The following is a 27,811-nucleotide window of genomic DNA, read 5'->3' as shown; positions in this document are numbered from 1 at the left end:
AATAAAATGCCACTTAATGTTAACACAAGTATTTCCCTCTGCCTGCCTGTTGTCATGGCAACATTCGTACACATCAACACAAAGCTTTAGTTTCCACTCAGATGGTGGATTTTCAATTCTAAACCAGATTATTTATGCAACGTATGATTGAATTTGAAGCTATTTTTAGAGATAGTGTTTGACCTCAGTGAGAGGTTCCAGTCATTATTTCTGGGGTTCGACGTCACCTGAGGGCTTTCCAGCAGATTCACGAGAAGGTCACCGAGCATTTGATCCGCTTCTTTTATTTCACATTCCATCCATCCTCTCTCTTCCTCTCTCTTCCTCTCGTCCTCATTATCTGCCGCAGGAAGAGAATCTTCTACAGTTTAATGTCATTAAAATGTGTGATGGATGTTCTCTGCTCGTCCTTCACTGCTGGTTTACTGCATAAACAGTCGATGGATTGGTTGATTTATACACTTTTATTTGTGTCATATTGTGGAAAATTGAGCTCACAAAAATATTAAACAATCACTATTACAAATACATACAGTACACATGTTAAAAACAAAACAAAAACAATAATGCAAATTATAATACATAAAAATTATAAATAATAATGATGATAGAATAATAAGGCAAATAAATAAATACAATTAATTGTGTAATGAGAATCTGTTATGAGATTGAAGGCATGAATAATATAAGCACAATAAGGAAAATGTGTGATTTGAGTGGCACCCAGTTTATAGTTTTATTATTCACAACCAAAAAATGAGTATGAATAAAAATATACAAGAGTAATATACTTCAAATATGGCCCAGAAATTACATGTTTACATTATAACCTGAGCATTATAAAGAACATATATCATTTCAGGAAACCGAAAAAGATATTTAACATAAATAAACAATTAAAACCAATTTATTTTCTACTATTATTTATTATTGTTTTATTTACGGAAAAAGCAAGATAAAGCAAAAAAACTCCCTCCAACTTCGTTCCTATAATAGGTGAGGAGTCGAAAAGTGTTGAATATTAAATACATATTTACTTAACTGTTATTTATTATACTTTTAAATATATACACGTTTACTGATCTATTTATGCTCAGTTTAGCGAACTTTGAAATCAATTGCGTTTAGAATTAAATACAGCTAAATAAGTATTTAAATAATTTACAAGTATTTATATAACGTCAACAATTCTAATATTATATTATATTATATTATAATAACATAGCGTTATCGCTGGACTGCGTGTGACGTGTCCGACGCTGACGCGGCTCCCTGAACGCCTCACGGCTCGCTGGTGTCATGGCGCAGGAGAGGCCGGAGGAAGGAGAGAATCCTCAACTTTCACGCCAGATTTCATCCTCCTGATCCTTCTTTTCCTCCACGACCGTCAACATTTTAAACTCTGGTAGGTGGAACTAAAGTTCAATGACTTGTTTCTAAAGCTGTGTTCGCGTCCAGCGACCCTGCGTCAACTCAACGGAAAAGATCAAAATGTGGGGAAAAAAACAGGATAAATATCTATATTTCTAGTTATTTTTCATTATTTGACTTTAAACACAAGGCAGTGTCGCTGTTGTCTTGGTTGAATTATAGATATTAATGTTAATAACGGTGTAATACCGTGTAACTGATACTTTTCCATTCCTAACGTTTTTATTTTCTTTTAAAAAATACTCTTGGATTTCACATGATGACAACAGAACTCATCCAAATATGATACAAACTATTTCACACTTTTACAGACGTATTTTCTTTATTTAGAAACATACTTTACATTTTAAATTAAAGTATTTTTTACTTTACCGAGACCATACACAGTTAAATAAGTTAATAACATATTCAGGTTCATCATTGTTAGTTGTTTAAGTAAACAAGTTAAAAATCACTTTAAAACGTAATTAAAAAAGTTAAAAATCTTTTAAGTTAAAAATCAAAGTATTCTTTATTATCTCCATCTTCAGTGTGTATTGTTTACTTTCAGCCATCTTTGTTTACGAGCCACAGCTTCATATTTCTTTAGAATAAATCGCCATTTGTCCACGTTTTCCCTGCGAATGGATGGAAATCATTCCTCTGGTCCTCAATAATTCCTCTGGTCCACGAGGGTGACGTCCTCCCAGATTCCCCGGCTTGTCTTTTTATGGCCAGACTTGGAGGTTCTTGCAGTCCTGGGTTTGGGAGCAGCTGTCCTGGTGCAGAGGCTGCTGCGTCCGACGCCGACATTCCTGCAAACATTCCAGGTCACTGTGTTAATGAGCGACTCGCTTGGGTCTCGCTTGGGTCTCGCTCAACGAAAGCAAACAGACGAGGAACGTCGTAGATGGAAAAAAGAACGAGTGGAACATCTTGGTCAAGGCCACGACAGCTGAGGTTCTGATGCCTTCAGTGACAGATGCGACACAAGAGTCTCTTGTTTACAGTTGTGTAGTTCACATGGTTCACTCAAAACTATGATACGACAAGTACAACATATTTACTGGTAGATTGTACTTATACAGAGTTTAAAATGTTGGTAAATTACAAACAACATAAAGTCTGTGTTCGTAGTATTACTATGCGACACCTCATGGAGCCTTGCAGAGTAATACTATGGTGCCTCGTACTAGGAAGCATTGCTGGGTAATACTACGGAAACTTGCGGAATACTACTATGGAGACTCTCAGAGTGATATTTTGGAGCCGCGGTAATTATTCTAAGGAGACTCGCGGATTATTGCTATGGAAACTTGCAGAGTAATACTTTGGAACCTCCATAATAATTCTACTAAGATCCACTGAGTAATACTAAGAAGGATCACGGAGTAATACTATAGAGATTCAAGGAGTAATGCAATGAAAACTTGCGGAGTAATACTATGGAGACTGGTGAAGTAATTCTAAGGAGACTCGCGGAGTAATAGTATGGAGACTCGCAGAGTAATACTACAGAAACTTGCGGAGTAATACAATGGAGACTCTTGGAGTAATACTACGGAAACTTATGGAGTAATACTATGGAGACTCACACAGTAACCTTTGGGGCAATCATAATAATACTATGGAGCCTTGCAGAGCAATACCATTGTGAATCGTGAAGTAATACTACAGAGACGTACGGAGGTATACCCTGGAACCTAATACAGCTGTGTACCACATTAAAATTGAGTAAAAACAGAATTAATACGTAAGGCTTATAGGAGCTTAATTCTTGAAAAATAATTAAGGATTTTAAGTGCCCCTTTAAGTCCAAAAGATACGGTAAATTAAGTTCATTGACTTATCAGTTACGTTTTTGAAGTGTGTCTACAAGAATACGTTTTATTCTGATGTCTACTGGAAGAGCTTTGCTGTAATGGGATTAGGAGGTTTCTGAATGGAGACAGAACCCTCTAGTGGTTACATGAGGCTAGTGTATCTGGTTACACAACGACACACTACACGTGTCGTAAACATTGTAAAAGTTGACATTGCGAGTGTTTAGACATTAGACAGAGATCGTGAATGTCAACAACATGAGTGAAACGGTTGTTCTCTGAAGGACAATAAAAGATAAATTGAGCCTCAAAGACGAAAATACAATATTAAAATCAGACTCTTGCGTCTTCCTGACGAACATAGAGACTATATTCAAGACTTATTCCCGTCATCAGATTATTATTAGCTCTGTACCTCTGACTAATGTTACCCAGTATTCCTGTCATCAGAACAACATCAGTTGTGGACTCTCTGTGCTCATACCAGGCAGTGTTTGTCTTCCTCTCACCTCCTCTGTGAGTATCGTCTTCCCTCGGTTATTCCCGGAGCCCGTTGTAAACAAACCAGATCACGCTTTTGCAACTAGAGCGCGTTTGTTCATGCTTGTACTTTGATGTTTTGGAGACTGATGCTAGCAAACGAGGTTAGCATTAGCATCATGTTAAAAAAAACTATGGTGAGTTCTGCTGGGTCAGCTGGACCGTCTTCCACGTGTCGGATCCGAACTGCATTGTTGGACCGCGGGACGGAATGTGAGCCGAGGGAGGCTTTATTGCAACCTTTAGACTAATCCGTGTAAGCAGACCTCTGCGTATTTAAAGAGCCGGATAATCATCCGCAAATGTGATCAGGGAGTTCGCTCTTTTCATTAACCCTGAGAAGAAAAGAGTGTTTCCTGAGAGTCTCCTGGTCTGTCCTCGGGAAAGAAACTTTTGTCGAACACTAGTGAAAGGGTTTCTGAATAAATCAGTAACTTCAGGTCGACCTTAGAGTCTCTTAGGGTCTTTAGGAGGTACAGTCAGTATTTACCTCTTCTGCTTACCAGGAAGTGACATCACTTTCATTTGTTTGTTTACTGACTTTGACCTGTTGCTAGCTAGTACTTAGGTTTGTGTATTGTCAATACATATCACGATGTAAGTAACAAGGATATATGTGTAGTATTGTCCAGTACTTGACTCTGGTGTTGTAGTATTTACAGACCACATGACTCTTGATGAAGTCGTAACTGCTTTCATTTGTTTTCAAACCAAAATATGTTCAAACATCAACTTTAAAAGCTGCTGGAGTCACTGTATCCTCTCGTCCTCAGTCATTGCAGAGATCCCCATGGGATTGCGTTGTTACTTTAGCTGTGGAATAAATAAAAATTTAGGGCAAAAATGAAAAAAAAAAGCGGTAAATATCTCATGGTAATGGTAAATAAAATAACAAAAAAATAGAACTACTGTATTTAATATGTTTATTGAAATAAAAACCATTAAATAACTATGACAAAAATAAATTATGATTTGCAAGCCTCCCCAGAAATTGGGGTTCTTGACGAAGTCGTAGGTGCGTTCATTTGTTTTGAAACCCAAATATGTCCAAACATCAGCTTTAAAAGCTGCTGGAGTAACTGTATCCTCTCGTCCTCAGTCATTGCAGCATCTCGCGGGATTTAATTGTTACTTTAACCGTGTTAAACGCTATGACTGAAGGTTTAATTGCAACACAAAAATAAAATTAAAAAACCCATTGTGAACATTTAATGGTAATTAGAAATTAAAACTGAACATTGAATTATTATATATATATATTATATTATATTATATATTATATAAGAAATGATTTTATAGTCCACCAAAAGATTGAGGGCCACAGTTTTAGAGTTAGTTCAAGTTCTTGAGTATCTCCAGAAAATGTGTATGGACTGTTATATTGTCTCAACTTGTTGAGCGCAGTTTTCTTGTATTTTATTTTTCATATTTAGTTGATTAAACTTGTTATGTTGTTAGAGTGGAGGGTTATGTTTGTTAAATGTCAGTAAAATTAAAATAATTCCACTTTTGTATAGCTTTCCTTACAAAAAAAACAATGATAGAAGATCTGAGAACGATTGATACTGAACTATATAAGAAAATATATTGTGATATTTTCTCGGCTCAAACCAGGCTCTAGGAGGAAGTTAGTTAAACTTCACTTGCCTTTAAAAGGTTCCCTCCTCGGGCTCACAGGAAGTGACATCACGTGTGTTTGTTTGTTTACGTGACGTGTTGCTAGCTCGTAGCTTCATGACACTTGTGAGGAGGAACTCATGGCTCGTCTGGCTCTCCTCAAAGACCACTTACTCACAGTGACGGAGCACAGAGACATACCAACAGTGTGGGGGGTTCGAGGGGGGGGGTAGTAATCCCCACAACTAAGTCCCACCACATGAGAGGTGAGCAGTAAAGACACCCCCCCTCTCTGGAAGTGGACACTGCGGGTGTATTTATAGCGCTGGAGTCCAAGCGAGCGCTCGTCTAAACGCGTGTGCGACAGTAAGAGTTGTTGTGTCGGTGTGTCCTGAAGGGCTCCACAGGTATGAGGTCAGATCGAGGCGGCCGTGAGCGTCACTGACGGTGCTTCTGTCTTCAGATGCGAAGGTTCCTGCCGGAGTCATGGAGAAACCAGTCCTGCAGACCCAACCGTCCACCCTTCCCTTCTTCGACACGGCGCACGCCTTCAACCTGCTGCGAGGGATCCACGAGCTCCGGGCCGAGCGCAAGTTCTTCGACGTGACCCTGTGCGCCGAGGGCCGCGAGTTCCACTGCCACCGCACCGTCCTGGCGGCCGCCAGCACCTACTTCCGCGCCATGTTCGCCGGCACCCTGAGGGAGAGCGCCATGGACCGGGTGGTCCTCCACGAGGTCTCGGCGGAGCTCCTGGGCCTGCTGGTGGACTTCTGCTACACGGGCCGGGTGACGGTGACGCAGGAGAACGTGGACCTCCTGTTGAAGACGGCGGATCTGTTCCAGTTCCCGTCGGTCAAGGAGGCCTGCTGCGCCTTCCTGGAGCAGCGACTGGACGTGTCCAACTGTTTGGAGATCCAGGACTTTGCGGAGGCCTACGCCTGTCGCGACCTGGCGACGAGCGCCCGCCGCTTCGTCCTGAAGAACATCATGGAGCTGGCTCAAGGGAAGGACTTCGAGCGGTTGCCATGGAAGCGTCTCCTGGAGTTCGTCTCGGACACCGAGCTGTGCGTGGACAAAGAGGAGACGGTGTATCAGATCACGGTGCGCTGGGTGAAGGCGGACCTGAAGCGTCGGCTCCACTACTGGCCCGAGCTCCTCCAGCAGGTCCGCCTTCCCTTCGTGCGCCGGTTCTACCTCCTGGCCCACGTGGAGAGCGACCCGCTCGTCTACCTGTCGCCCACCTGCCTCCGCATGGTGAACGAGGCGCGCAGCTTCCAGTCCTGCGAGTACGACCGGCACGAGAGACCCTGCCACCGGATGCGGCCCAGACCGTCCACGGGTCTGGCCGAGATCCTGGTGGTGGTGGGCGGCTGCGACCAGGACTGCGACGAGCTGGTGACCGTGGACTGCTACAACCCCCAGACCGGACAGTGGCGCTACCTGGCCGAGTTCCCGGATCACCTGGGCGGCGGCTACAGCATCACGGCGCTGGGGAGCGACATGTACGTCACAGGTACGTCCGGGGAAACCCTGGTGAGGAAGTGAAGTCCGAAGAGTGAGTCACGACTCTTACGACTCGTGTGTCGTGTTTAGCAGTTCGATCATCAGCAGCTGGAGATGACGCAGTGTCGTCGGGCAGATTTAGTTTTTAATAACTTTGCTGTAAGTTTACACAGTCGTGACTCACTGGCTCGACATGAACAACGACTTTAGCTCCTGATAAACTAATATTCTTAATTATTTAATAAATTAATCAACAGTGTGACGTTAAACCTTGACCTGAATAATGTACAATAATAAAGACTGTATTTTATTTTGTGTTTTTACATGTTAAATAAAGTCCAAAAACAAAATAGAAGATACAGATCAGCAAGAACTTTCAGAGTCTGTATTTTAGTGTTAAAATATAAAAATAAAGTTGCATAACAGAACTAATCAAAGGGAAAATATATTTTTAAACAATATAAACCAAAATGAACATGATTTAAGACACATTTCAATGAGATTCCATAGCTTTAGAAATTAAGTTAATTAAAGTGTACTCCAGTAATTAAGTATTTTTTATATTTTCATTCGTTTATTCATATTTATTTAATTCATAATTATTTAAGACACATTTCCATGAGATTCCAAAGCTTTAGAGTTTATAAGTGTATTATAGTAATTTAATTAAACAAATGTTTTTCTTATGCCCACTTAAGTTACTCTTTAAAACTAGTTTTTTATATTTGTATTTATTTATATTTATTTAATTCATAATTTAAGACACATTTCCATGAGATTCCAAAAATGTAATTAAATTAAATGTATTAAACAAATGTTTTTGTTATACTCACTTTAGTAACTCTTTAAAACTAGTTTTTTATATTTTTATTTGTTTATTTATATTTATTTAATTCATAATTTAAGACACATTTCCATGAGATCCCAAAGCTTTAGAAATTAAATTAAAGTGTACTCCAGTAATTAAATTAAATTCATTCGATTTTATTTAATTGAACAAATGTTTTTCCTATGCTAATTTTAGTTACTCTTTAACTCCTAATTTGTTTATTTATATTTATTTAATTCATAATTTAAGACACATTTCCATGAGTTTCCAAAGCTTTAGACATTAAGTGTACTCTAGTAACTTAATTGAACAGATGTTTTTGTTATGCCCACCTAAGTTACTCTTTAAAACTATTTTTTGATATTTTTATTTGTTTATTTATATTTATTTAATTCATAATTTAAGACACATTTCCATGAGATTCCAAAGCTTTAGAGTTTATAAGTGTACTCTAGTAATTTAATTTAAAAAACTTTTTTCTTATGCCCACTTAAGTTACTCTTTAAAACTAGCTTTTTTTAAATATTTTTATGCTTATTTAATTCATAATTTAAGACACATTTCCATGAGATTCCAAAAATGTAATTAAATTAAATGTATTAAACAAATGTTTTTGTTATGCCCACTTTAGTTACTCTTTAAAACTATTTTTTTTATATTTTTTATTTGTTTATTTATATTTATTTAATTCATAATTTAAGACACATTTCCATTAGATCCCAAAGCTTTAGAAATTAAGTTAAAGTGTACTCCAGTAATTAAATTAAATTCATTCGATTTTATTTAATTAAACAAATGTTTTTCCTATGCTAATTTTAGTTACTCTTTAAAACTAATTTTACATTCGTTTATTCATATGTATTTAATTCATAATTATTTAAGACGCATTTTCATTAGATTCCAAAGCTTTAGAGTTTATAAGTGTATTATAGTAATTTAATTAAACAAATGTTTTTCTTATGCCCACTTAAGTTACTCTTTAAAACTAGTTTTTTATACATTTATTTGTTTATTTATATTTATTTAATTCATAATTTAGGACAGATTTCCATTAGATTCAAAAAATGTAATTATTAAATTAAATGTATTAAACAAATGTTTTTGTTTTGCCCACTTAAGTTACTCTTTAAAACTAGTTTTTTATATTTTTATTTATATTTATTTAATTCATAATTTAAGACACATTTCCATGAGATTCCAAAAGTGTAATTAAATTAAATGTATTAAACAAATGTTTTTGTTTTGCCCACTTTAGTTACTCTTTAAAACTAGTTTTTTTATATTTTTATTTGTTTATTTATTCTTAATTCATTCCATTCCGTACTGTCAACACCACAAATGTTGTGTTTAAATCACTATCAAAGAACACTTTAAAGTAAGACTTTATAAATACAACAAATAAAATAATTAATAAATAAAGACGTAATGCATTTCATGAGTTTAAGGGAGTTTTACGTTCTGTATTTGTGTTTGTAAAGAATACTATGTTCTGCTAGTTTGTCATCATGCAATGCCGTCCCCCTCCTCTAGGCGGCTCTGACGGCTCTCGCCTCTACGACGGCGTCTGGCGCTACAAGTCCAGCGTGAACGAGTGGACGGAGGCGGCGCCGATGCTGAAGGCCCGCGAGTACCACAGCTCGTGCGTGCTCAAGGGCCAGCTGTACGTGGTGGCGTCGGACAGCACCGAGCGCTACGACCACGCCCTGGACTGCTGGGAGGCTCTCGCCCCGATGGCGCACTCCATGGCCAACTGCTCCACCGCCACCTGCGGGGGGCGCCTGTTCGCCATCGGCTGCCTGGCCGGCGAGGACGCCATGGCCGTGCAGAGCTACGACCCGGAGAGCAACCGCTGGTCCATGGTCAACTGTGGGCAGCTGCCGCCCTGGTCCTTCACCCCCAAGACCGTCACCCTCAACGGACTCATCTACTTCGTGAGGTGACGATCTTAGAACCAGGGTTATGTTGGATTAATGTAACTTTTATGTGATAAAACGTATTTTCTATTGAAATTATGTTTTTATTATTCATTCCCTTTTTTTGATACTATTTAATATATTACAATAAACGTTTTTTTTTGTTTAAATAATAGTAATGATACTTTAATAATAGTTTATAATCATTTGTATTTTGAAAGGTTGTATTGTAGTTTTAAATAAGGAAATTGATTTTTTTGTTTTAACCTTTGCTCTGGGTTAAGGTGACCCTGATGCAACGCAAGGGATACCTCAAACACATTTGTTTTTAATCCACTGGTTTACCTTGACCCAGGGCCACACAAGGGTTAAACAGTTGAAGATTTTATGTTTTTAACAAAGAGTTTGATATTCTAGTTTCCAATTATTAAAACAGAAATGTTTTAAATATAAGTAAGTAAGTAAGTAAGTAATATTTATTTATATAGCGCTTTTCGAGACTAGGGTCACAAAGCATATAATCGTTTTTAATTCATATCTTTTTTTTATTTTGGTATAAATATGTTGGATAATATCTTACCAACAGTTGTATATTAAATTTAGAACTATACAAGTCAAAATGTTAATTTTAGATTAATATTTATATAATTTTATATATATATTAAGTCATTTGAATAAGAAAATCGAACTCTTAGAAATGTATTTGATTAATTTTGACAAATTTAAAAAAAAAAGAAAGCATTCAACCTTCATTCAAATTCAACCTTTAAATATACAAATATTTTAATTTAATTATTCAATAAAAGAAAATTCGACCTTGAGATACAGAAAATGTCTAAATCAATTATTCATTAAGAATTAAAATCGATTTAGAAACAATTCAATTAAATTATAAAGAGAAATAATTTGAACTTTAAATTCCCTTTAAAACATTTTTTATTTTTTTAAATAGAGAATTTTCAAAATATTTTGTTTTTTATATATATATAATTTATAGCATTTTAAATTCACTATAAAAAGGCTGATGTAATATTATATAATCTAATTTTAGCAATATCTTTATATTGAATTAAAGAAAAATATATATTTGTTGAATCATTTGAATATCAAACTATATTTGTAAAAAGAATGTATTCATTGAGGGAATATTTGATTTTTTTACTTTAATTATTCAATAAAAACCAACCCAACCTTCCATTATGGAATTTAATTCAATTATTCAATAAAAAAAGACTCTTCTTGTTGATTGTTATTCTGACCTATCGCTATGATTGACACCTGTCACGTGTGCAGGGACGACTCGGCCGAGGTGGACGTGTACAACCCTCAGAAGAACGAGTGGGACAAGATCAACCCCATGACTCAGGTTTGTGCGTTGAGACCCACGAGTCTCGGCTCGGATCATTAACCCGTTGGTGTCCAGGTCCACGTGGGCGGCAGCGTGGCGGCGCTGGGCGGCAAACTCTTCGTCTCCGGCGGCTACGACAACACCTTCGAGCTGTCGGACGTGGTGGAGGCGTACGACCCGAGCGCCCGTTGCTGGAGCGCCGCCGGGCGCCTGCCTCAGCCCACCTTCTGGCACGGCAGCGTCAGCATCTTCCGCCAGTTCATGCCGCAGGTGTCCAGCGCCTTCGAGCCCCCGGAGGCTCCGCCCCCCGTCACCGCGCACCTGAGCCGACGGCACCAGGCGCTCCAGAACCTCAACAACCTCCTGAACCAGAACCAGGACGTCAACGCGGCGCAATGACGGACGAGCGAAGGATGAAGACTCTTTGTTTACCGAAGTAGAAAATTGGATTTAAAGGAACTATTTTTTTTTTTAAACCTCCAGCTGCATGAAGTGCTTTTCTATGTTTGAGTGAATCTGTATTTATTATCCGTCGAAGTCGAGACATGGAGTGTAAATATGTTTACAGGACGTTTCTACTTGAGCTAGTAGTTTACAGCATGGAAATGTATTTTTTTATATCAATAGTTAGCGCTGCTTATCATACGCAGTCCAATCATTAAAGCTCAAAATCTCCTTTTAAGCTTTTTTTTCATTTTGGATTCAAGATTTATTACACTTTTGTTTTACAATATTGATATATTGTTCTGCTTCATTTCTTTCGAGTTTTTAAATTCTACTTTTTTATCCATTTGACTCCTTTGTGCAAAAATATATTTTTGAAAACCATCGCATATTTGACTTTTTTGTTCAAATCACCACATTTGTGCTGAAATCACTTGCAAAATAAAAGGCTAAAATCACCCTTTAACGATTTATTACGATTATGTAATATTGTGAATTTGATCAGATTTCAAGTGGTTCTTGGGGTCACACAGGGGTCGCAGGCATTATGTATCGAGCCAAGATAAAAGGATTGAAACAAACGTTAATAAATGTTAAAAAATAATCAAACATTATTGCGTAAGAATGAATTCAGATACATTTGAGTACTTAAGTCTAAACCATCAACTTAGATTGTTTAATGAAAACCAATTTAACCTCTTAATATAAACATTATTGATCACAATAGTTCATTAAAAATGTATACAATTTAATTTAATTATTCATTAAAAATATTTTCTACTTAAAAGTCACACAGAATTTTTACAATACTTGAATAAAATGAAAAGTTCGTTTTTGTTTTACATTTTAATATAATGGATTAAAAAAAATGTTCTAAATATAATATATTTAGAATTTATAGTATTTTAAATTCGATATAAATATGTCTGATCAACAAGTTTGTAAAGGATTTAAATTAATACAAATATATAACAAAACCCATTTATTTTATAAAAATGTTTTGAATAATTAGAACATCACACTATCAGAAAAAACGCATTTTATTTATTTTGAAAATATCAGATTTTTTTTATTGAATTATTCAATAAAAACGAACTAACATTTCAATATATAAAATATAGAATTAACGCAGACGCCTGATTGGTTGAGCTGTGGATCAACTGAACAAGTTCGAGCCATAAAAACACACAAAGAACCAAAAATCACATTTGAACTTGACATTTTAATAAAGTTGTGCAAACCAGAGCCATGCAGAAAATAAAACCTGTCACTCAGCCTTGAACAAGACTTTCAAACACACACCCCCCCCACACACACACACACCCATCAAAGTACACACAATGACAACAGCAGCTCGTCTTGTATCTTGTTTTGACTAGAAAACCTACTCGACTACAAAAGTGCATCGTCTGATAAGACACTATAAAAATAAAAGTTACACTCTTGTCCAAACACATGAAAATATATAGATTTATTGCACATTTGCCGCATTTCTGTGGATTTAATTTGAAAAGAATTGATTGAAACAAAGTTTCCCGTAAATTATTCTTCATTATGACCAGTGATCATTGTTTAAATTATTAAATGGCGTCAAATTAACCTTTTTTTAAAACCCCAAATCCAGATGCCTGGTCTAAACCGGCACCAGCCTGGTCTCGCAGGACAGACGACGGACCGCCTCACGGAGACCCTGCAGCTCCAGGTTGGCCAGGAAGCAGCGCTGCAGCTCCGCCTCGACCCGAGCGCCTCTGGGTCCGCGGCAGCCCTTGAGCAGAACCACGGCCGACCGGCACAGCAGCCAGTCCACCAGCTTCTTCGCGTCCACGCCGTCCCGACCGGCCAGCAGGTGGCGCCCCCACAGGCTGAGGTGGAGCATGTCGGCGGCCACTCGGGCGCTCGCTCGCTGCGGAGGCGAAGGCGTCGTGAGTAAAAAAAAAAAAAAAACTCTGGCGTCATCGAGGACTCACCTGGCTCGGGTCCCTCCGGAGCAGAACCCGGACCACCGACTGCACGTCGGCGGGGACGTGGGAGGGCAGCGGAGGAAGCTGCCTCTCCTGGTACCTCCTGCTCTCCAGGGCCACGGGCCGGTAGAACGGGTTGGTCTGGCCGAAGATCTCGTAGGAAATGGCTCCGACGGCCCAAGCGTCCGCTTTGCCGTAGTCGATGACGACGCCTGAGCCTGGAGCCGCCGACGAAACCTTCGCGAATCAAGGAGAGAAGTTTGAGCTTCAGGAACATCTTCACAGTCAAAAGAACACAAGACTCGTTTCACATCCATCGTCAATCCTGCAAACAACTCCTTTATAAAAGTATCCTGCTGAAGGAACTCCTAACTTAAGACAGTTTTCCCTCCAAAAATGGCTGTTTTTAAAAAGTATATATTGAAATATAGTAATTAAAGGTGTTAGAAAATATTGATTCCAGATACAGTATTGATATTTAATAGCACTGTATCGATAAAGTTTGTTTTTTGTTTGCTTTAAATTATTTATATTTTGTTTTCATCATAGTTCTCTTATTATTTATGTTTCAATTAAGTGTGTAAAAATACAAAAATATATATAATTAATAATATTTTTATTAACAGCATAAGATACAAATATTTAAAGTGCTTGTTCATTTTTGTGTTGCAATTAAACCTCTGGCCGCTAGATGGCAGCAGTCATTAAGTCCTCTGCAGTTAAAGGAACAATGGAATCCCGGTGATGACTGAGGACGGGAGGATACAAGCTAAAGTTTGGACATATATCGGTTTCAAAACAAATGAAAGCAGTTACGACTTATCAAGAAACCCAATTTTTGGGTTTAATTTATTTTTAGCAAAGTTATTTAATGGTTTATATTTCAATAAAGCGTATTAAATAATTACATTTTTTGTTATTTTATTAACCGTTACCATTAGATATTCTGCATTTCAATTTTACTCCAAAGCTAAAGAATCAATGGAATCCTGGTGATGACTGAGGACGAGAGGATACAATGACTCCAGCAGCTTTTATAGCTGATGTTTGGATATATTTTGGTTTCAAAACAAATTAAAGCAGTTAAGAGTCATGTGGTCTGTAAATACTACAACACCAGAGTCAAGTACTCGAAAATACTACAAATATATACTTGTTACTACAGTATTACTATATATTGTGTAATGGCTCTTGTATCGTGATATTTATCGTATCACCTGCGTTCTTGCCAATAATCAATATTTTATTATCGTTTTATCATTATTATCGATAATAGTATGCACTATATGTTTCATTAAATATACTAGTATTTATGTGTATTATCCTGTGGCAACAAAAGTTTAATATGTTGAGACTAAACTGATGGAATTCATCATAATATTATTATTTTTTTGTGAATTCTTTCAAGATTTCAAGTTTAAGTTTTAAACAGGTATGGACTCCTGGTCTCCTCTGTACCTCAGGAGCCATCAAGGAAGGGTTCCCTCCTCGGTCCACCCAGGTGCTGGTGAAGGGCAGCAGCAGACTGGAGTCCCTCTGGGTCAAGCTGCAGCCGAAGTCCGAGATCACCAGACGAGGACATCCGTCTGCAGGAGGAACATCTGATGTAACGTCTTCATTCAAAAACACATTCATCCGTCCCAACCTGAGTCCAGCTCCAGCAGAACATTGTCCGACTTCATGTCCCTGTGGGCGACGCCCTGCTTGCACAGGTGGTCCACGCCCTCCAGAAGCTGCAGCGTCATCAGAGTAGCCTGTCTACGGCTGGGTTTGGACCTCTCCAGGTACTCCCTCAGCGTGCAGGAGTAGCTGCAGAAGAACAACTATTCAATAAAACTGAATAAAAACTTCAGTGCAGCTACAGATCCAACTTACTTCTTCATGACCAGAAAGAGGGTCCGGTTGTGTCCGAGACCCTCTGGGTTGAGCCGGGCCGGCAGCATGTCCGGGTACTCCTCTTGAGCGCCGGGCAGCAGAGGGACTTCGGCCGTGAAGGCCCGGTACACCCGGATCACGTTGGGATGAGCCGACAAACGTTTTTGAACGACTCCAAAATGGCTGCGGTCGTAAAGTGAGAGAAAGACTCAGTGAAGGCTCAGAAGGTTAAACACGGTCAGAGCTGTGATCGACACCGACCCGTCTGCCAGGACCTCCCCTTTGAGAGCCGAGGGAACCGCAGGAACCAGCTCCTGAGACATGGACTGGATGGACTCGTTGGAGGATCCTGCCTGTTTAACATGATCGGTCACTACTAGGGTGAAAATATCCATATGGTTTTGTGAAAAAATATTGTGATATTTAACAACAATGGATACATTTTAAAGTTGTTACATTTTTTGGCTTTTAATTAACCGTTTATTTTACACAGTTCTATTAATTATTTATAACATTATTTAAAAATAACACGCAATTATTTGTGTTGCAATTAGACTTCCTTTTGCTAGATGGAGTCATTACATGAAGGAACAACGAAATCCCTGGAAATCAAGGCGTTGACTGAGGACAAGAGGATACATATTTTAATTTTGGGTTTAAGAAAATAGATTGATTCCAGATACTGTATTGGTGTTCAACAGCACTGTATTGACAAAAAATATGTGTATAAAATAAAAGTATGCTTTTTATTTAGAATTAACCAGCAAATAGTCAGAGTGTTTGTTCACTTTTGTGTTGCAATTAAACTTCTGGCCGCTAGATGGCAGCAATCATTACATCCTCTGCAGCTAAAGGAACAATGAATACAGGGGATGGCTGAGGACGAGAGGATACAGTGACTCCAGCCACTTTTATTTTTGGACATATTTTGGTTTGAAAACAAATGAAAGCAGTTACGACTTTGTCAAGAGTCATGTGGTCTGTAAATACTACAACACCAAAGTCAAGTACTGGACAATACTACAAATATATACTTGTTACTACACCATCACGATATATATCGTAAACTTGCCAATACCTAAAACAAGCAAAACTCACCCCAAAGTTCCACATCATCTTCAGAGCCAGAGGGAAGTTCCTCAGAGAGCAGCACGATGGAGTCGCAGTCGTCTCTTCTTCTTCTTCTTCTACTTCTCTGAGCTGCACTGACAGGAGCGTCTTCTTCTCGTCCATCGGAGGACCGAACCCTGCAGCCTCGTACACGGCTGCGTTCGAACCTTTCCCGATTTGTTTCCCGACGACATAATCTTCCAGCTTGTATCCACAGCGCAGCGGCTTGACTGGGGTCTGGAACTTCTTCTGCCTGAAGACCGCCTGCAGACATTTGTTTGGAAGAAGAACCTGATTTATAACTTAAATAACAGCGATGAATTAAAATAATAAAGCAAGTGAATTAATGCATTCATTTCATGTATTTTGACACCAGGTCATGTATTCAGAAAACAAATTCTACCTGTCAAAATCATAAACAATTCAGTTATATTCATTTATCAATTACTTTAATTCATTTTTTTAAGTTTATTGTACAAGTCACTTCGTTTATTTATCTTGTACTTATCGTCATCAAGTCACTTTAACACCCAGAATACTAGTAATAGTACATTATATAATAAATATTTATCTAATTCTCATACTTGATCGTTTCTCGAGATATATTACTTGAAACTCATCAGACCAGAGTGTAACTTATATCTGCTAAAGTATTTTAAACTTGAAAACAAACAAACAAAAAGGTGACTTATTGATAAAGCGAAACCAAAACATGGCTGTTATTTGTTATGACCTGGATCTCCTCGCACGTCTTGCTGCTGCTCCGGTCCTCCTCCATCTGCTGCTCGATGAGTCCGAAGCCGAGACCGAAAGCCAAGAACGCGACCCTGTTCCGTGGACCTCCACCGACACCCCCGAACCTTCGCCTGAAAGCGGCGGCCTGGAGCTGAGCCGCCACCCCCCGCAGGGACGTGCGGTAATTCCGGTAGCGCGCGGGCAGGAAAGCCCCAGGATGCACGGGGCCTACACGGAGCCTCGAGGTGATACGGGTTATCGGTTTAACGAGCCCGAGCTGGAACACCGACCGGCCCAGCTCCAGGCCGCGGCCGAGAACGCGTCTGAACGACATAATTCACCCGAAAAAGGAAACTTCAGCAGGAAGTTTGAGTTACTGCGTCAACCATTAGAACCGGAAGTTCCACTTGTCAACAACAAACTGACGAGTGAACTGAGCATGCGCAGCAATAACTCTTTATTATGGTATAATAAACATTTTCTTAAAACGTAGGTTAATGTATTTATTAATTCTCATAATAATATATATGTTAGTCTTTGTGACGTCATCATCACATTTTTCCTCTATTAAACCGTTGATTTTATGACGTTTACTTTAATTTTTAAATTCAAAGACGTTGATTTATTACCAACACTAAGAGACACACATCACATTCTCAAATCTAAATAAATAAATTAAAAAAAAACGTTCAAACGTTAACATTTTGATTTGCTGAATTGAGTTTTTCCTTAAAGTATCAAATTGATGATTGTAATGTTTTTGTTCAGTTGTTGTTGAGCTTTTTTTTTTAGTTTCTCTTTTATTCATTTCCATTATGTTTCATCCAGTTTTCCTTTGTTAGGATCTGCTTTAAGTGCATCCCTGGTTCAATATTTAATAAACAAAAATAAGTATATATATATATATATACACTGTATATATAGTACAATATTTTGTTGCATTTAGAATTCAACATTAAAGTCGATGAAGAAGCCTATTCCTGACCATGGTGAACATGTTAGCTATATTTAGTCATATTTTATATTGAGATAAAGATTTTACTTTATAAGACATTTATAACAAAGAGTGCAACCCTTTGGCTGTATGGATGTGGCCCTCGTGAGGTCAAACAATATTTTGAAACAAACATTTATTTTATTATTTTTGTGTTTCTTTGATTAGTTTCGTTACTAGTTTCTAAATATTACTATAGAGTTCTTGTGTTGGGACCTTTAGCCTCTGATTTTGTATTTTTTGTTAATATTCATTGGCCCAGATTATGATTTATTTATATAAAATACAAGAAAAACATAATATGAGCATATTAAGGTTAATTGTTAATTTATATTCAATGTTTTATACATGTTTACATTACAATAGCTCCACATAAGGAGTAAAAGCATCGTGTCAGAGTAGCATAGCGACATTTTTAATTAGCAGTATTGTAGCTAACATTAAGTTAGCTTGATTGTTTGGTAATGAAAAATATCCCAGGTAACCTAACCAAGTTGACTTCACACACTAGCTTTGTTTGTTTAGAAACAGGAATATCTCTAAAATAAACCATAGCTCAAATAATATTTCTCTTTCAAATCCAAGTAGAGTCATTACCTCGACTAATTCAAACTCACCGCTAGTTAGCTTAAGATGTAGCAAGTTAGATTAGAATCATATCATCAAGATGCTACATATAACTCACAACTGAGAGTGTTTTACTACTAATTTTGACATGTAAGATACTATTTTGGATCAAGTTTACTAGAAGTTCAGTGAAAAAGATTGAAACACAAACCCAATATTTTGTTATAGAGAAACCAGTCTGCTGCTCTTGCTGACTCAGCATTATGGTAGGACGTAATTTTTGGAAGGTTGCTTTTTATTTTCGTTTAATCTGTAGGTCCGGTTCATGAAAGTAATGCAGTCATTAAATCTGTCCGCGGTGTAAATAAGGTTTTTGACTTTAAATAACTTTCATCAACTTAAAGTTGTGTGTGAACATGATCAATACAATTGTCCAGACTTTCTCCGTTTCTTCTCTCTCTTCAAAATGACACATTTTTATTACAACATTGTTTCTCGTGAACCAACTTGAGATCATAGACTTTAAACATCATTAATGTGTTTCATTTCTACGCTGCGTCACTAAAGTCTTGAGCCATATTAACACGGGACTTAAGAGTTTTCCCCGGAGCTTGATGGAGGTTTTTAGTTGTTGTTTATGATCCACTGGATCCAGGCGTGGTAGTTTCTCACTTTGGTGTAGACGCCGGGGTAGTAGCGGCTGGCGCAGCTGATGCCCCAGGACACGATGCCCTCCAGGAACCCGTTACACATGAGGGGCCCGCCGGAGTCGCCCTGTAGACGACGACATTTAATTTTCAACAAAAACTTCCTCTAAATCAGGTGTATTTTCTTCACCTGGCAAGAATCTTTCCCGCCCAGCGGTGACCCGGCACACATCATGTTGGGGGTGATCCTGCCCCAGTAGTAATACTTGCAGTACGGCTGCACCCACACGTCCACGGCGTGCAGGACGCTGGAGAGGTAGAAGCTGAGCACCCGTGTGACGCCCCAGCCACTCACGGTGCACCGGTCGTTCCATAGGCTGGGTGTGTTTTTGTCCGGCAGCGGCGCCGGCTGGATTTTTTGGTTGAGCGTCACGGGTCGATCTAACTGCAACACAATTGATCTTTATTTAAAAAAAAAAAACAATTTAACTTAAATAAAACACTTTCAATAATACCTTTATGAGCATGATGTCGTTGTTGAATGTCCTGTATTGATATTTGTAGTGAACAAAGATCTTGGACACGTTAATGACTTGTTCAAAACCTTCCGTTATTTGCAGATTGTGCTCACCCAAGACCACATTCATCAACTTGGACCTGAAGGCAATACATTAATATACATTACTGGCCTCCTTCTGACCTCAAGCTGTCGATCATCCTCAGTTATCGCTGCAGTACTCACGGTATCCAGCAGTGGGCGGCAGAAACCACCCACTCAGGATGCACCAGAGTTCCTCCACAATAGTGTCGACCTCGAAACTGCACCGAGACCTGATGCTCGACAGAGTTTGGCACCACTTCCTGGCCTCCGATGATCCTTAAGCAAAACGATCCTGCGAACAATAAGTCATATTTAGATTTTCAATGCTGCTGGAGAAACAATATTCATAAATTTTATTTTATTTATTGTCTGAAATGAAATGACAGATGCAAACTCACTTGTAATCCAAACCACGGTGAATACAAGCAGCGATGATCTCACGTGGTTTCCCATTTTTATCTCTTAGCTGTTGAGAAAACAATATACTTTTAGGTGAAACAATCAGTTTGAAACATACTTTATCTCGTTTATTAAATTTCCCACGAACCTTCTAAGATTGACTCAAATTGAATAAGTAACAAACACTTCATAGTCGTTTTAAGTTTTTAGTCATCAGCTGCCTTTTATAATTAAATTTAAAAAAATGAACAAACGCCAAGAATTGTCTTAAAATTATTTTAAGATGATTTAATTTTATATGCAACTTAAACTTAAACTAATCTGCTTTCTGTTTTACATTGTAATTTATTTATTTCATTCGTATTTATTTTCTTATTTCTATTTCTACTTGCATAACCATTAAAAAGAAAATCCTGTATTGTGTTTAAAACATAAACCTTTTCTGCCTTTGATTGAAAATGTTTAAAAACCTTAGGTTGAGGTTTATGTTTTTGTAATTTGTACTAACGGTCACTGGGTGGCGCTGTTACCAAAAGGGTTCGACGTCTGATGTTTTTTTTTTATCATCAGGAATGTTTGAAAAAAATGAATAAATGAAAATCAATTTTTATTGATCCTTCACAAGTTTGTTTTGAAGCATTAAAGGAAATGTCAATAACAACAATAATAAATATAATTTAAACGTTGCATACAAACAACTGCTGCTCTGTGGTTTAATATTTTATTATTATTTATTGTTTAAACAATATTAAGAATATTCTGAGGAAGCTACTTAGTTACAAATCAACTGTATTTATGATATTTTCTCCTTCAAACAACCTTTTTATTTATCATTTGTTGTTGACCAATAATCATTTATCACGTCATGTACATGTAAAGTAAATAAATGTTGTGTCATTTAAATAAATAAAACACAAAAAACGATCATGAGATGATCCTAAAAGACGATATCTAACAATAACACAAGCAAATAAAACCTCACCTCCAAGTGGGACCACAGCAACCTTCTGGACATCCACGACTGGTCGCACCTCTGCAGACCTGCCGTCTTTTATAGCGAAACCCTATCCTGGTCCTAATCTTTTGTACCAGATTGTCCATCTTGCTCGCACAACAAAGATCCTGACCTAGAACGCCACAAAGCCGAGGTGTCGTTTGGGACGAGGTTGATTGAGAAAAGACAACAAAAGCATCAGTCCCTCATGACAGCAGGCAGACAGCCACGCCTGGACACTCACTCCGTCCACGACTTGAGTGAAAGTTTTCAATTAGAAAAATACTTATGAAGGTCGATATTCCTTCACCATCTACGAGGGAATGACAAGTCGGAGTCGAAGGAGGTGTTAAAACGTCTATTGTGTTACTTTCTTTGATGTGAAAAATGCATCTGGAGTTTATTAATAAAGTTTTATGAGTTGAATCCGATGTTGAGTCTGACTGTTGTTAAGTTTAAATCCCAATCGTATGAATCATTTACAGAACATCGTGGTTGCCATGGAGACTGATGACAATTTAAAAGGTCAAGATGGGAAAAGGTAGAAAAAGCCTCAATTTCATCTGTGACCTGCCGGAGCATGTTCTCCATTTTAATGACCCCCCCAGAGAAGACACTGTGTCGTGACCCGGTCCTAGAAGATCGTCTTCACCTTGGGGGTAGTCTTCGGAGTCGCTGGGTCCTCCACCCTCGCTTTGACCCGAATCAGAGTCAATTATGTCACAGTCGTTCATCCTTTTGTCGACGCCAACTTGAGACGGACGACAACAAGGCCAGTGTCAGGTTCAGGCAGTTCGAGGGACAAGAGAGTCTCCGGTGGGAATCAGGACGTCACAAGAACCCTAAAGAAAATGTAAGTAGGTGGAATGACAAGTTGTTTATCTTACGCTCCAAGTCTCTGGAAGATGAGTGTATCCTCTCGTCCTCAGTCGTCGTCACGGATCTTGCGGGATTTCATTGATCCTTTAGCGGGCGCAAGTTAAGTCAGACACAAAAATGAACAAAGCGGCATGAAAATTTGCATGTTAAATGTAAATAAACGAGAATTATTTTAATGTATACACACTTTATTGACAAAAAAAACATTAAACCAAACACGATGAGAAAAAAAACGATACAGTGCTGTTGAGTATCGCGACAAAAATAGTGATATTAAAGGGTATCGGCATTTTACGAACACCTTTTCAAGACTAAATGGTTTCGGGCTCCATTAAGAAAACTACATTTTATACAAGAGGAAAAATATGTTACAGAGCATTTTAAGAAAATGTTATCAGGAGGTTTTATATAAAGCTTTGCTCAATAATAAGCACAAGATTAAAATGTATTCTTTCAATTATGGAGTTGATTAATCCAAGCAGGAAATGTTATTTTTAGACAAAACCTGTTGATACATCCCATAATATAGCTGTTACATTTTGAGCGTCACACTCACTGTGATTTCCACATAGTTTGATTTTCTTACTCCAAATATTCAAAAATACATGTTCTCAATATCACATTTTTTGATTTGTAACCTTTTGACTACAATATAAAATACTCGTCTGTCTCAAATCATTTATTGAACCAAAAACAGCTCTTTGTCGTTACTTTTTAAAAGTTAGAATCGTTCCAACATGTCGTCGACACGAAGGACGTTATACTTCTGTGACGACAAACAGTTCCACCTCCTGCGCCGGCAAGACGAGCTGGAAAAAACAACAACTTTCAGTTCTACATCTGTCTCCAGCATCGTGGTTACCATGGAAACGGAAATAGAAACTGTGAGAAACCCGAGAGTGGCGAGTGATGTGGACACACTAGACACACAGCTGAGGTCTCCAAAGGCTCAGCGGCTTCTTCTCATCGATCCACGATGGAGCTGATCTACCTGCTGCTTTGTTTACTGCTCATCTTGACAGTCAACTGTAAGTAAATGCGTTTCCTCGGCTTGATTGGATAGTTTTGATGAGTTCCGTCGATGGGAGAAATGATTGACGGATGAATGTTGAAAAGCTTTTCGTACACATTTGTAATAGTTTGTGTGTTTAACAAAGTTTCTGGAAGTTCTGAAAAGTCAAAGAGGAGAGAAGAGGAATCTCAACATTTATATTAGAGTTACTACTTCATTGACTCTGTATTATCTTTATTAACGCTAAAATGTTGAAAAACAATTGCCTTAAATGTGAAATACATTTTAGTGAGTCTCTCTAGATTAGTAACAAATAGATAGAAACGGCGATTAAGATGGTTTTGATGTGGAAAAAGTGAAAAAGTTCAGCAGAAATTAACAAATGTGAAGCCGCTACAAAAGCCATAATGGAAATTACAGCGAAGAATGACAGACAACGCCCCCTATTGAGAGACACAATTATGTCACAAAGATAATACGAGAGCCAGAGAGACGTGTCTCACACAATACAGGGAGGAGGAACCTGAAGAAGAGTCACATGGACGCTCTAGTTCTGGAGTTAAAATGCTTTGAAGCGTCAAATACTGCTCAATAAAAGTGAGCAGCTTCCTGGTCTCTCCATGTCCTGGTCGTTTTACATCATCTTTCCCGATAGACCTTAATAACTCCGGTGATTGTTGCCCTGACTAGCAGGTGTCACTCTCCGGTTTCTCTTCCTCTCATGACACCGACCTCTGCTGCTAATTTTAGCTCAGGTGAGTCTCGGATGGTAACAGGAGGGTGTTTGTTCCCCCTCTTCACTCCTGGTGACCCGATCCTTTGTTGCTTTAATCACCGGCTCGTAAAAGGTTGGATCAACAGATCACGACATGCCAAAGCTTGGACAAAAGTTTCAAAAAATAGTGCTTAATATAAGTGTAAGGATCCGTCCATGAGATTTAAAATGTACCTGACGATTCATACGAAAAGAGTTTCTCTCCAGTCTAGAGACAAATCATGTATCAACCCCAAAAACAGTAGATCATGATGCCTTTAAATAGGAAAACCAGGCTTAGGAGTGAGTTTAAAAAATATAGTTAGAAGTTAAGAAACAAGTTTGAATGTCTTCAATCGTTGGAAAATGTTTATTATATTGCAGTTTGGTTGGTTTGAATAATGGAAGGAAATAATTCTTTCCATTAATTACTTTAATTGCAGTTTATTTGTTTTAAGTGTGTTTTACTTGTAAATGTTACTGTCAAGAATAATAGATTTAGTTCTGTCCCAGGTCACAATATTAACAGATAAAATAATGGTGTCAAGAGATAAGAAAAATAAATTAATTTAAAACAAATAATTAATTTATATAATAAATATCTGTCGCCAAAAAAATGGCAAACAAAGCTATTTTTTCATTTAACAAAGTATAATCAATTATACATAACATGGTAAATAAAATCAGAAAAGTCTCTTAAGTTATGTATTTAATTGTATTCATTTACACTCTGCTGCTTTGAGTGTTTAAAGAAAATAAAACTTGTACATGAGGTCAATATAAAGTGTTTTATATATTGCTATTATTCAACAGAGAGGCAGATAATCAATTAGATGAATGCAATAAAAAAAACACGTATTCACTGTAATTTATTCATCGTATTTTTCAAAGTAGTAGTAAAAATACTATCAATATTCAACAGCACTTTAGCGATTTTTAAATGCAAATATCTATGGCCTTTTTCATTTTTGTGTTGCAAATAAAATTCCGGCCTTTAGATGGCAGCAGTCATTATGTCCTCTCCACTAAAGGAACAATGAAATCCTGGCGATGACTGAGGATGAGAGGATACAGTGACTCCAGCAGTGTTTAAAGCTGATGTTTGGACATATTTTGGTTTGAAAACAAATGAATGCAGTTACGACTTCAAGAGTCATGTGGTCTGTAAATACTACAACACCAGAGTCAAGTACTGGACAATACTACAAATATATACTTGTTACTACACTATCACACTCAAATGGCAGAGCTGGAACTACCCAGATCCATCTAAGGTCAAAGGTCATTCATCTGGACGGAACCTCCGTGTAAAACCTTCCTCCTCCTCCTTCCAGGTGAAGACCCCGGGCAGAACCGGATCGTGGGCGGATACGCTCCAGTTCCCAACACCATGAAGTACCTGGGGTCGATACAGATGCGTCAGATGCGTCAGCACATCTGCGGCTGCTCGCTCATCAACAGCCACTGGGTGCTCACGGCCGCGCACTGTAACATCGGGTGAGATGAGAGGAAAATAACTTCTTAGATGTGTTTTAACGCTGATTTGTGGAAGTTTAATGGAGACGTCTGTGAACCTCTCAGACTAGAAAACATGCTGATCGTGCTCGGAGAATATTCCCTCACCATCTACGAGGGAACGGAGCAGGGAGTCCTGCCGGTGCTGCTGGTCCCACACCCGGAGTACAACAGCCTCACCAACAACAACGACATCATGCTGATCAAGGTGAAGCCGACGCTTGAGAACGAGTGGAGAAACTATCGTGGCGCTCTCGCTCTCTGCAGGTCCAAGGGCCGGTTTACCTGAACAGCTTCGTGTCCATCGCTCTGCTGCCGCGACAGGGAGCTCTTCTGAGGGAGGGTCGCATGTGCCGGGTGTCCGGCTGGGGGTACACCAGCCCCGAGGGTCAGATCCCGTCCACGGTCCGTACGGTCATGATCCCCATCGTGGCCCCGGAGAAGTGCAACAGCACGGACTCCTTCGACGGCAGCATCACCGACACCATGATCTGTGCCGGCTTCAGTATCGGAGGCAAGGACGCCTGTCAGGTGAGTCTGCGGCACCCAGGAGGTGAAGATGTTCACTGAGGGTTCAAGTTTGATTCCACACGTTTCTGACTGAATTATTTGGCCCTGAAGTGCAAAAAACATTTACAGTTTCCCGAAACACCTTTACAAACACTTACACTCAAAAAGACATTTATAATTCCTTAAAAACCAATTTACTATTTACCGAAACACCTTTACAAACACTTACACTCAAAAAGACATAATAATTATAATTCCTTAAAAAACAATTAACTATTTACCGAAACACCTTTACAAACACTTACACTCAAAAAGACATAATAATTATAATTCCTTAAAAAACAATTAACTATTTACCGAAACACCTTTACAAACACTTACACTCAAAAAGACATAATAATTATAATTCCTTAAAAACCAATTTACTATTTACCGAAACACCTTTACAAACACTTACACTCAAAAAGACATAATAATTATAATTCCTTAAAAAACAATTTACTATTTACCGAAACAAATTTACTAACAATGAAACATTTACAATTTCTTAAAAACAACTTTCCTGAAACAAATTTACAATTTCAAGGAACACATTTTCCCATTGTCATTACTAACAATGAAACAAATACAATTTCTTAAAAAAAACAAAAAAAACAACTAACATTCCTCAAACAAATTAACAATTTCACAATTTCCTTGACTTTTAAGTTTGTTTGCAAATTTGTTTTGGACTCCCAGGCCACCGTACATTTCTCACATGAACACATTTTGTCACTTCTAATACTACTTTGAAGCTGCTGTTTAGTAAAGATAAATTGTCTTGGAATGTATTAACTCAACATTGTGAATTTACAAAACAACGAGTCATGAATCTAGAACATGTTTTGATGCTAACTTGAGTCAGTTTCTAATCTAATTCCACGTCAGTGCTGAACATAACGTTTATAAAGTATCATAAATGTATATAAAAAGTAAATAAATACACATGAAAAGGCAGTTTGAGGAGTAAAATATGAGGCTTTAGTGGGAAAATATTAACTGAAAGTTAGTTTTCAAAGCTTATTATAAAGTCTCATTATTTTACAAGTTATTATATTAACTTTTAATGCATCTTTTTTTGTATCATATAGTCGTTACTACTGTTCAATGGACTTTTAAATCGAACTTTTTTCATTCAGCATTTTGACAATGGATTTCCTAACTGTATATTAATACATATATATTCATTTATATGACAATTACTAATACAGTTGTTATTTTTAGGAGATCATACCAGGAGAACTGTTAAAACACATTTCTTTGCAAAGATATATTTTATTATTTATATTTAAGATGATTTTTAATGTGTTTTTCAGATTATTCGCTTGTTTTTCCACACGTTTTAACTAAAGTTCTCTCATTTGAGGAAACAACCATATGTTGACAGAAGCTTCTGTGTTCCTACCTTCCTGCTGTGTTAGGGCGACTCTGGGGGTCCGCTGGTGTGCGAGGGCCGGGTCTACGGCCTGGTTTCCTGGGGCAAAGGTTGCGCTCTGGGTCAGTTCCCCGGGATTTACACGGCCGTGTCTCACTTCCGCCAGTGGATCGACGACACGGTGTTCCGGCACAGGTGTAAGCAGGACTGAGCGTCACTTCCGTCGCTCCGGTGCCAAATCCCTCTGGAAAGATCCAAACATTCGAGTCACGAGTCCTGAGACACTGCGAGATCAGCTGGTCTTGGATCCACATCAGGTTAATCCCGCTGTAATGAGGAGGAACCGTCAGTAAAACCCGCAGGTTAGAACGTTCATCGCTCGACAATCATCTTCATCGGTGTTGGTTTGGACACTTT

General features: G+C 38.2%; 4 protein-coding genes across 5 annotated transcripts; 2 read left to right on the top strand and 2 right to left on the bottom strand.

The window, feature by feature from the left end:
- The first annotated feature begins 1,282 nt into the window (after positions 1-1,282).
- On the top strand, positions 1,283-11,855 carry klhl21 (kelch-like family member 21). Of its 2 annotated transcripts, none has more exons than XM_087781242.1 (5): positions 1,283-1,405; positions 5,854-6,903; positions 9,253-9,658; positions 10,929-11,001; positions 11,059-11,855. In XM_087781242.1, the coding sequence occupies exons 2-5, from the start codon at positions 5,877-5,879 to the stop codon at positions 11,380-11,382; spliced, it is 1,830 nt and encodes a 609-aa protein (XP_087637368.1). In that variant the 5' UTR covers positions 1,283-1,405; positions 5,854-5,876; the 3' UTR covers positions 11,383-11,855. The 2 variants fall into 2 exon arrangements, with proteins under 2 accessions (XP_087637368.1, XP_087637369.1); XM_087781243.1 differs by lacking the exon at positions 1,283-1,405 and adding an exon at positions 5,714-5,797.
- Positions 11,856-12,449: 594 nt separating this feature from the next.
- pink1 (PTEN induced kinase 1) lies at positions 12,450-17,510 on the bottom strand. Its single transcript, XM_087781244.1, has 8 exons — positions 17,107-17,510; positions 16,362-16,637; positions 15,525-15,616; positions 15,264-15,446; positions 15,034-15,197; positions 14,847-14,974; positions 13,395-13,625; positions 12,450-13,330 (listed from the first exon to the last, which is right to left on the bottom strand). The coding sequence occupies exons 1-8, from the start codon at positions 17,440-17,442 to the stop codon at positions 13,061-13,063; spliced, it is 1,680 nt and encodes a 559-aa protein (XP_087637370.1). The 5' UTR covers positions 17,443-17,510; the 3' UTR covers positions 12,450-13,060.
- A 1,783-nt stretch (positions 17,511-19,293) lies between these two features.
- LOC148059307 (trypsin) lies at positions 19,294-22,044 on the bottom strand. The gene is made up of 5 exons (XM_087781516.1): positions 21,963-22,044; positions 20,059-20,209; positions 19,832-19,973; positions 19,507-19,761; positions 19,294-19,443 (listed from the first exon to the last, which is right to left on the bottom strand). The coding sequence occupies exons 1-5, from the start codon at positions 22,042-22,044 to the stop codon at positions 19,294-19,296; spliced, it is 780 nt and encodes a 259-aa protein (XP_087637642.1).
- Positions 22,045-22,926: 882 nt separating this feature from the next.
- On the top strand, positions 22,927-27,605 carry LOC148059306 (trypsin-3). Its single transcript, XM_087781515.1, has 5 exons — positions 22,927-23,095; positions 25,290-25,452; positions 25,537-25,678; positions 25,738-26,001; positions 27,441-27,605. The coding sequence occupies exons 1-5, from the start codon at positions 22,927-22,929 to the stop codon at positions 27,603-27,605; spliced, it is 903 nt and encodes a 300-aa protein (XP_087637641.1).
- The last annotated feature ends 206 nt before the right edge of the window (positions 27,606-27,811 follow it).

Source organism: Callionymus lyra, chromosome 19 (genome assembly GCF_982586985.1).
Source record: "Callionymus lyra chromosome 19, fCalLyr1.hap1.1, whole genome shotgun sequence".
In the NCBI taxonomy this organism is placed as follows: Eukaryota; Metazoa; Chordata; class Actinopteri; order Syngnathiformes; family Callionymidae; genus Callionymus; species Callionymus lyra.
This window is presented reverse-complemented; position numbering and strand designations above follow the sequence as displayed.